The sequence below is a fragment of the Lactuca sativa genome, chromosome 4, assembly GCF_002870075.4.
Source record: "Lactuca sativa cultivar Salinas chromosome 4, Lsat_Salinas_v11, whole genome shotgun sequence".
Taxonomy (NCBI): Eukaryota; Viridiplantae; Streptophyta; class Magnoliopsida; order Asterales; family Asteraceae; genus Lactuca; species Lactuca sativa.
The window spans coordinates 352,565,080-352,575,977 of record NC_056626.2 but is presented as its reverse complement, the minus strand read 5'-3'; the positions used below and the strand labels follow the sequence as shown (position 1 = coordinate 352,575,977).

Sequence of the window (10,898 nt, the reverse complement as noted above, 5' to 3'; positions counted from 1 at the left end):
TACTACAAAATTTCACAACTCATTGATTCCACTTATCCATAGTGCTGACATATCTTGTGTACTTGTGTTCTATCGTCAGATATGGTTTTGTGAGTAGGGTCCCACCTCACCCTACCATGACCATATACATCATCCATACTGCGATCACCAATAATACAAGCGAAACGTAAACACTTTGACAAAATTGTCTGTTTTTTATAACGCATGCTATGGGGCTTTATGCCTTTATCACCACACTACCCAAAATAAAACCACTATTCTTTAAAGATACCAATGGGATTTTCACACAACAGAATTAAGAGACAACCATCATTGCAAAAAGCCAAATCGATCCATATACAAGATTTAATGCTCTAGTACAAGTCATTGTAGCATGAGAAAAAGAAGATGTACCTTCTAAAAAGCTAAAAGCAACTCATGAGATGAAAAAGAGAGAAAGAAAACTAGAGTTTCACACAAAGAGTCAATCAGTTCACAAGTAGAAAGTAAAAACCCTAAAAAATAATCTTGAAATATACCAAACTTTTTCTTGAAGGGTGCTGCTAATAAGACACCCTTAGACACCTTATAATCATTTTTATAAAAAGTCAACCTATAATCAACTACTTGTAATCAACTTTTTCGGAAAACAATGTAATTTCAACCAATAAAAATATTTCAAACATTAATTAGGGTTGTCTAAATGGTAAAATAGAGTGTCTTTTTAGCCAAACCCTTTCTTGAATTCATTCTTTTATATCAAGTCATGTTTAAGCTTAGAACTTGATACATCCATGGAGACTGTTTGAGTGGTCTATCTGAAGAACTGTTGCTGTTTCTCCTGTTGCTATTCATAAAGCCTGAATTCTCTCTTGAGATTCTTTCTATTCTCTTTGTATGACTCGACCCTGTTGAAGACGATGAAAAACTGGGCACGGAATCTGATGATTCGGGCTTATTTGTCATGTTCCTCCTTCGATTAAAACTTGTGGGGGCCAACGTCAGCTCGATCTCACACTCGTCTTCCTCAAGTTCTTGATCATTTAATGTTTCTGATACACGATTGTACTCTTTAGCTGTTGTCGCAGGATGTTCCAAATCAAACTTGTTCTTCTGTTGTTGATAATTGAATGATATGTTTTCTTGATGATTATGTCTTGTTCTTTGCACGTTCTTCATCAGCATCTTCTGAGTTTTATACAATCTATGAAGTTCATATACCTTCATTCAAAGAAAAATTAATCAACACCCATTTCCGATAATCTTTTTTGTTCACAGAATCTATAAAGAAAGTTAATTTTTAACACGTGTATATACCTGTTCTTTGAAGGTTTCTTCATGCTTTAACATGGCCATCTTCATACATTCTTTATCATCTGGCTGAACAAACTTATCCATCTTTCTCCTTTCCAATCTTCAAATCGACAAAAACCTGGAGCGAATTCGAATTCTATATTTGATAATCAATTTGCTGAGAGCTGCATTTGTAGGACATATATAAATAGATTTAGAGATTGCATGGCTCCAATGTAACACAAAAGGTTAAGAAAGAATTCAAGTCCAGATTCTTTTTTGTTTGTTTTTATTCATGCCACCTTCACTGCAATAATTATCACGACAATAAAGAATCTTGATCGACAACCATTGTCTTTACTCTTTAATGGCGATTTATATTTTTTCAACTACAAAATAATTCTATGATTGCATCAGGAGATGAACTCGTGGTCATGCACCTTGTACAGATCCATTTCTTGAAGCATATGGTTGAAAACAACGCGAAATTCACAAGACAACACACGTACACACACACACACCACAAAGAAGTAAATAAAGATGGCTTATTCGAGACTTACGTGAAATACCCAATTTGAGAAAACCATGGGAGAGAAAAGCACATCAATCATAGGGATAAAGTTTTGACCTATTGCAGAAATGGTGAAGAACAAGAAGAATAACTAATTGGTTTCTAACCTTTTTGGAAGTGTCAAGTTGGCAGTGAAGAGGAGGTTTCCAACTCCAGAGTTTCTAATGATTGTGTTCGAACGATAAGATGAAATAAAGCAGATTTTGAGAGGTGGGGGTAGGGGTTGGGTTGTATTTCTTACAACTCATAATTATAATACATAATAACCACGAACAGCTAATCCGTTTGTTTGATACGCATGATAATAACTTAAAGAGAGACACCCTGCAACCCTCATGTTCACAATATATAAATTGGTTGAATAGTTAATTAGGCAGATATTTTATAAAAAGTATAACTTACCCTCTTGTATATATATAGAAAATTATATCAAAATACGATATATGTGGATGCACCGGTTATAAAAATAACTATTTTTGTGGTTTATTTTTTATTGAAAAAAAAAAGAAAGTATAAAAATTCATAAATTTTTGTCCTTTATAAATAAACATTTATATCCATATATAAAAAATGAATTTTTTCTTTAAAATTTTAGTTTGGATTTACATTATGCGTCTAAATTGTATCATGTACAATATTTGAATAATATATATCATTTTACTTAACATCATTTTCATTCGTATGTAAATGATCAATATGCATCCGCGGATCTACTTGCGAGCTAAAAGTAGCCCGTGCTACCTCTCAAATTTAGTCTAGTAGTATTTGATAATTTTTTTTATGCGGCAGTGTTAAATACACCCGAAAAATATAGCTACCCCTTAATTACTTATAAATCCAAATTGTTTAAAGCCTAAGTTTAATACAAGCTACCCCTAACTTATATATCCAAAGTGTTTAAATTTCGAATTTAATATCCAACTCTTTCAAAGCAATATATATATATATATATATATATATATATATATATATATATATATATATATATATATATATATATATATATATATATATATATATATATATATATTGGAAGCGCTTCATTACTAGAAGAAAAAAAAAGACATTGTTAACTTTAAAAATGATGAGTTTCCTAAGATGTGTGCTTTTTGTGAGAAAACAAAAACATAATATTTAAATTATGGAAATGTGAGAATATTACATTACCTTATGAAAACGTAGGACCAATATAACTAATTAACATCATTTTGAAGTTGAGATTTTTAATATAGTTTTGTATATACAAATTCAAGAATTTTTTGGATCAATTTAGTAAAGTTAGCATTGAAGTGATTTAATATAGTTTTGTATATACAAATTCAAGAATTTTTTGGATCAATTTAGTGAAGTTAGCATTGAAGTGATAGTGAATATTGTGGCTTTGAGCCTTTATGATTCATTTTCAAGGTTTGACAAATCAATATTGTTTAAGCTAAACTAGAGAAGAGTCCCGCTTTGCGGGATTGGATCCACTAGAAAAACTTGTCTAGGGTCAAAATGAAGATAGCAATAACAGAAAAAGAAATAAACAAAAAACACAAACGAAAAACCATTTCTTTTTCAACTAAATAGAAACATGAATTTCACATAAAAAATAGACCCTCATTTTTCATCAATGTCTATAATGTAAAGTTTTGGCGACACCTTCTTTTGGTGTAGTCTTGCTCTTTGACATCTATACCCTTGGAGACATGGTTATACTATTGACTCATTTCAGATTCCATGTCTAGTGATACGTGCTTTAAGTCGATGAGTTTTGGTGTATCCTGTGTGGTGAAACACAAAGTTTAGAATGTTGAATTTTGTAAAAAATACATATCTAATATAAGAGATAACGACTCACCATAATTGAATTATGGGAGGCGTTTGCACCTGGATCTAACGGGACAGACCTAAAATTTTGATAAAAATTAGAGTCAGTTTTATACTTTTATAAACTTGTTTGCTATAGCATCCTACTTTAAATTTTTCTTGTTACATTTTTGTACTTTGAAAAAATATATTCAAATATAGGAATGTCATGCAAATTGAATTTTATATTTATTGCTAAAATTAGGTAAATTTATTAAAGTATAATGTCCTAATAAGAAAAAAAAAACAGTACAATGCTAGATGTTACTATTTATTTCATTTGGACTTATAAATCAGAATAAACATCATTAAAAAAACTAAAAATCATGCAAGAAAATCAGAATAAACATCATTAAAAAAAAATATTACTGTAACGACGTGAATTTTCAAAATAATTTTTCATTTTTAAAACATTCATTCATTCATAAATAATGTCAAACACATTGTATCAAATGTTATTATCACAAAAACTTTTCCCCAGAATCTCTACAAAAACTCCAATACGTGTGTGTACGAATCATGTCGGCGCCTTCCCACGCTCATCACTAGTACCTGAAACACATAACACAACAACGGTAAGCATAAATGCTTAGTGAATTCCCCAAATTACCACATACAGCACATACGTCACTCAAGGCTATAGTACGACCCTACGGTCAATGTGTCTCAGCGGGACCCTCAAGTCCTGTAGCTCGTTGGACCCTTAGGTCCGGTCATAGCTCGTTGGACCCTCCACTCCGGTCTATATCATCATATAACATACAAATATCATATAGCACATAATCTCATAAATAACACATAAGACCCTCTGGTCATCACATAGTACCACTCTAGGTAATGTATAGTGAGAAGACTCACCTCGTGTCTCGGAGAATATCTGACTCGGAAGAAGTATGATCTAGCCTCCGCCTAATCACATAAAGTAATACTCTCATAAATACAATTGTACTCAACCCTAAAGTCAACAAGGTCAACGGTCAAACTTGACCCGACTCGGCGAGTGCACAAGGGCGACTCGGCGAGTCTACACGTGTCCACTGACTCTCTTAGATTCTCTCTTGGCACGTCGAGTACTTCCCTTGATTCGATGAGTTCCACCTGGCATGAATCGCGGGGCCACCCCGACTCAACTCGCCGAGTCTCAAGAACAACTCGGTGAGTTCCAACTTGAACTCAGACCCCTGACTCTCCCTGACTCACCGAGTTATTCCCCTAACTCGGCAAGTCCACTTATGTAACGCCTGTGTTTCCGGGCTTGCCATTTTTAGCAATGTAATAGTTTAGGTTAACCTTTGTAACCCGTTTTGAAATAATATGAGTGTATTATTTGAGTATTATGTGTTTTGTGCTTAATTGCTTAATTATGTGGTTTGATTAATTAAGAATAAAAATAAGCGTCAAAATTTAAGTGTAATATAAACTTGATATCTTTGAATAATGTTATAGTAGTTGAAACGAGGTTTCCAAATATATATAGAACGCCCAAATCTGATTTCGTATGAGGAAGTTATGATTTATCGAAGTTTCGGCTTAGCGGTATGCCGCCTGAAATACTCGATTTGAGATCGAGGGGTTTTTAGCTGAAGCAATCTAAACGAGGATCGAAGGTCTCGTTGTTGGTATCGAAGTGATAAAAAGTTAGGCGAGAACGGACGTCAAACGAAGAAGTTATGAATTTATAACGAAGTTTTTCTGTCCCGGCCTATTAAAAATAAATAATAAAAATAAATTTAAAATTAGCCGACGGAGTCTAACTGAAAGTTGTAGAGCGTAGTCTCACCTTCGCGTGGATATAAAGAACGTCGAAAACGGAGTTCGTATGAAGAAGATATGAATTTCTGAAGTTTATTAAATAATTTGTATTTAAATTAAATCTTTAATTCTTGTATTATCCGAGGACGAGTCATCGGACTCATCCGAAGTACGCCCCGCGTACACCGAGGATGTCGACTCTCGCACTCGAGGACTTCGGATGACGAACACAGTGACGATTTCGGAGCAGTACGCCCCACGTACTCCGAGGCTCCAGCCTCCTATAAATAGGATGCGAGGGCAGCCGACTCAATTGCTATTTTTCTCTCTTCTCTCTCCCGTTTTGCATCGATTTGCATGCCAGAAATACCCCGAAGCCCCGGTATTATTCTCGAGCCCTGAAGCAAGTCCCGAGATCCCGAAGATCCCGAGAGGTGCGGTTCCCGAGCCGAAGCTTTGCCTGCGAGAAGTTTGATTTTTGTAGAGATCTTCCAGATCTGCTGAAGAATACTACTTCTACAAGTCGTAGTGTTGTCCGATCATCTTCTGATCAAGTGAGTGTATACTACCTTTCATAAACACGATAACAATACAAGTATGGTTTGAGTGTATTAAGTATATTGTTGTTTTTATGTGTGAGTGTGTAGTTATTTTCTTCTAACGCATAATTATGAAGTATTTTATACGGAATACGTATTATGTGTATATATTTTGTTGTTATATGTGTGAATGTGTATTCACTCTCTTCTATCTCATAGATCTGATTTATTCTCTATGAAATACGTGTTATGTGTGTGTGCCTCATCTGTTATGTGGAATATGTATTGATTAAAGCATGCTATATAGGTTTTTAACTATGTATAAAATGTATATTTTTATCTACTAATATGTTAGGTAGAACATGGGTAGATAGTTGGTGTGTAATAAACAGATGAGAGGCCTCGTTGTTGTTTGATTAGTCATCTAGCGGAGTTTAGATGACGACCACGGACTTTTCTAGATAGTCTTGTGGAACATTAGCAGGTTCGCCACCTGTAGGTGTTAATGAACTTGGGTGTTCATTCGCTGTACTCCATCCCCCTCATGGTTGCCTTATTTGACTTATATTGCTGAGGTACCCCCGAAGCATGTGTTGTCGCCCCGATGAAATATTCTTAGACTAGGTCCCTTATGTTAGTTGTCTTAGGGACATAAAGTGAGAATAACAGGAATGGGTAATTGGGTTATTGTTGGTTGGTGGAAATTAAATATAATTATTTATTGTGGGTTGAAAACCCTATATGCTCACCAGGCTCCCAAGCCTGACCCACTCAGTTTTATTTATATTACAGGAAGTGGCGCGAGGGCATAAGATGGATTAACCATCAAGTTGTTTTGTTTGCAAGTCTGTATATGTATATATTTGTTGAATGACTTGTAATGTTATCGTTTATGCTTATTGGTCTGTATCGGAACATGACACCCCGAGTTTTGATTATATAATGAAAAATACATTTCTTTTATGAAATGCTTTGGTAAACATTGTTTTATCATGTTTTGTTTTTGGGAACAAATTCCGCAACTCTTTCAAATCAAAGGATTTACTCTAAAATTATTTTAAAAGCATAAATGAAAATCGGTCTTTTCTGGCCGAGATTTTGGGGATGTCACAACTCACTAAGTGATTAACGGGAAACCTTCATACTACTCGCCGAGTCTGTTCTTGGGACTCGGCGAGTTCATGCCATGCACAATCTCAAAACAACTTTTGAGGTCAGATCTGTTCCATATAATTATAGATCTAGCCTCCCCAAGCATGATAATCACGTAAAGTTCAGACCTTGACACACAAATAACATAGAAATGGTCCAAAATGGTGATTTAGCCCCAAAAATGACATTCCAAGCTCATGACTTCCAAAAAGACTCATAAAGCTCCAAGGGTTAAAGTCTTTGGACCTCTTTGGGTCCAGATCCAGAACACAAACTCGAGGAGGGACCAAATACACCACTTAATCAATCTCTAAAAGGGTTTGGAAAACCCTAACACTAAGAATCAACACCAAAACTGAAGAAGGTCCGAGAATAATACCTCAATGCAATCTCTATGAGCTCAAAACCACCAAAAATAGCACCTCCTACAGTTTCCTATTGCCTTAAACACTTCCTTCTTGCAAAAACACCCACCAAATATCAAGATTGGCCTCTCCTTCCTCACAAACGCTCTAGATCTCTTTAGGGTTTCTCTCTGGGGTTAGTGGCCGCAAATGACGGCCATAAGGCCCTTTAAATAGGTCTCAAACCCTGGAAATTAGGGTTTCATTAAACAGCATGGACTCGCCGAGTCCACTCATGAACTCGCCGAGTCCAGCTGTGAACTCGCGTACAAATCTGCGACCATACTCGGCGAGTCTAGAGGCCAACTCGCCGAGTTCCCCGACAAAACCCAAAAATAAAAGAACAAAATATCATACATGGGAATCCGGGTGTTACAATTACTATATTAGTTAACATGTTGTACGACCTATTTTGTCAGACCCTAAAACAAGGAACGGTGGAAACGTTCTGGGGCGGAGGACGTCATGTAAAGTATCACAACACAGTAAATGTAAATAAGCAAACAACATCATTCATTGCATTAAATATATAATTTTAATACAAGCATGTTCTGTACAGTTAGACATCAAAAATACTATAAATCAAAATAATAAGATGAGTCTTGGATGCGCTCCATCTTCTCAAAAGCTGGCCTCGGTACCTGTCTACTGATGACCTGAGAATACAAGTTATTTTGAAAGAGTTTATCAGCATTAAGCTGGTGAGTTCATAAGTGTTTTGGTGTCGATGTTTGCTATCAAAACGTTTGAACATGTCTCAATTATAAGTTTGTAAAATGAAAGTAATTGTTTGTAAGTGTTTGTACAAGTTTGATTCTCTTAGAAAAACCTATATTTTCTATTAAAGTAGCCTTCTACCAAGGCTTAACTGTTTTGTATGCTCGTTTGTTGTAAAAGTGTGTAATTTCCCAAGTGTAACTATCATTTAACAAAATATAGTTTGTACATTAAAGTTTAAGTGAAACAATCACTAAAAGTATGTAATGGGTAAATTATTGTAGTACTGTAGTGTTGTATTATAGGAACTACTGCTGTACTAACTACCTTAAACCGGATTTATTAAGGTATCATGTGATAAATTGCACCATACTATAGACTGGTAACAACGACAACGTATAGTCGAAAAAAATAAGGTATGACGTTTGGCACCTGCAGACCTATCGGTCCCGCTGTAGCTAGCAGCGAGGTGTAGGATAGTCAATCCAGTATAGATCTATACGCAAACTCACGTTCTCCCTTCAAGAGACTCTGGCTACAACCCGGGTCATGACAATTAAGGCATGCTCCCATACAGTGGATCACAATTGTTATCGTATTCGTGTATATGTAATGTAATGTTACTTGTTCTAGTATCGTTGTATATGTTCTCTTTCTAGTATAGTTGTATATGTTCTTCTAGTAGTAAGTATTGACTCATCAATGAACTGACTCGTTGATCTAGAAATTGTAGTAGTATGATCCTATATTACCCCGATGGTAACTTACTGATGATGTACTGATAAGTATGAATATGGAAGTGCTTTTATGTCTATATATGTATATTTGATATATAACTAATATTGAAACGACCTTCGGACGACTACCCGAAATCCCACCAGACCACATCTCAAGCGCGAAAAGGAAATAGGGCGGATGGCCTTCCTAAGCCCTTTAAACATTGCTTATATATCTATACATATATGGGCATGCAATTTATATGAAGTATAACAAAGTTTAAATAAGAGCATTTGATAAGTAAAAGAGTTTGTAAAACAGTATGAAGTAAAACAATTTGATAAACAGATTGAACAGCGATAAAATCATTGGTTTTTCTAGTTATTAATCGCATGTGATTATTGTAATCACATGTGATCTATGCAATAACTATAAGCATTTAATTTGTATCCCCCCTCCCCCCATAAAGTATTTAAAACATTTAAAAGTATTTCAAAAGTTAATTAAAGGGGTATCAACTCACTTGTGGTGAGTGGATTGGATTGAAGTATCGGATACCGTGCTAAGTGGCAAACGGAGACTTGTTCACACGCACGAGCCTAGTTATCATATAATGAGCATATATATAACTAATTAGCCAAATAACAACTTAATAAAATAAGTTGGGACACCCAGGAACATGTAAACACTTTGTATAAGTGTTATAGGTCCTAATGGTTGCATCTAAGTTGATATGGGACAAGGCTAAAGGGGTTGAATGTACCAAAGGACCTTGAATAAGAGTTTACTACCCAATAAACCCCACCCAAGGAGTTTACGGTCGTAAACCCTTGAGTTTACGGCCGTGAACTCTAATCTTGGTGGTTTTGGGTGTTTTAAAGTGCTAAATGATTTCTAGAATAAGCCTAGCTTGGTGGTTTAATCCTTTGGGTAGTTTAGGGCCTTAGAATACTCCTTCGATCATACATAATGTCCTTAACTAGTTACCTAACAAGGAAATGGGACTAGATAGCTCTTAGGCTTCATTTTGGAGTTTACTCCCCAAGAACGTTCTTGGGCGGTAAACTCCCGGATCTCACATATTTGACATGTAAACTATGTTATTAAGCATATAACAAGCATTAAAACACAACTAGGGAAGTAGACTCACGATTTGGGATGAAAACCCGAAGATCCGTGAGAGAGAAAATGGCTTTTCTCTAGTTGGAAATGTGAATAATGAATGAATTTAGTTCAGAAATCTATTTATAGTCCTGAAATATTTTGGCAGAAAATATTTTTATTCCGGAATTGGATTCTAACATTATGAAGTTTTGAAAGGCTCAAATTTCACAACCCATGAGTATCCACTCTCCTAATAACTCTTTAAACGTAAACCCTAATGTGCACAAACTTATTCGGAAAAGTCTAAAATTCGTTGAAACTGGACTAGCTTCTATTGAATAGATAATGTTCGTACAAAATGGAAATTTCGGGTTGTCACATCATCCCCCCGTTAGAAGGAATTTCGTCCCGAAATTAGAATTTAAGCAAATGAGAAGTTACCAACAATTAAGCGAAAAGATGAGGGTATTTTAGTTTCATCTGATCCTCGCGTTCCTAAGTGAATTCCGGTCCTCGCTTGGCGTTCCAGCGAACCTTCACGATAGGGATACGGCTTTGCTTCGTCTGCTTGACCTCACGGTCCATGATCTCTACCGGTTCTTCCACGAAGTTGAGGTTCTCGTTGATCTCGATCTCGTCGAGTGGGATTACAAGAGTCTCGTCGGACAGACACTTTTTCAAGTTAGATACGTGGAATGTAGAATGTACGTTACGAAGTGCGTCGGGTAGGTCGAGCTTGTAAGCTACGGGGCCGACTCTTGCAAGAATCTCGAAAGGCCCTATGTACCTCGGATTAAGCTTCCCACGCTTGCCAAAGCG

At 35.7% G+C, this 10,898-nt stretch overlaps 1 protein-coding gene across 2 annotated transcripts; it reads right to left on the bottom strand.

Moving 5' to 3' along the window:
• Positions 1–312: 312 nt before the first annotated feature.
• LOC111906403 (uncharacterized) lies at positions 313–2,181 on the bottom strand. Of its 2 annotated transcripts, none has more exons than XM_023902165.3 (3): positions 1,833–2,181; positions 1,297–1,457; positions 313–1,200 (listed from the first exon to the last, which is right to left on the bottom strand). In XM_023902165.3, the coding sequence occupies exons 2-3, from the start codon at positions 1,375–1,377 to the stop codon at positions 739–741; spliced, it is 543 nt and encodes a 180-aa protein (XP_023757933.1). In that variant the 5' UTR covers positions 1,378–1,457; positions 1,833–2,181; the 3' UTR covers positions 313–738. The 2 variants fall into 2 exon arrangements, with proteins under 2 accessions (XP_023757933.1, XP_042757408.1); XM_042901474.2 differs by having other exon boundaries at positions 1,951–2,181.
• Positions 2,182–10,898: the final 8,717 nt, after the last annotated feature.

Coding starts and splice junctions, on each gene's coding strand:
- LOC111906403 (XM_023902165.3), bottom strand. CDS start 1,377: ATGGATAAGTTTGTTCAGCCAGATGATAAAGAATGTATGAAGATGGCC. Junction 1,201..1,296: donor AAGAAACCTTCAAAGAACAG/GTATATACACGT, acceptor CTTTGAATGAAG/GTATATGAACTTCATAGATT.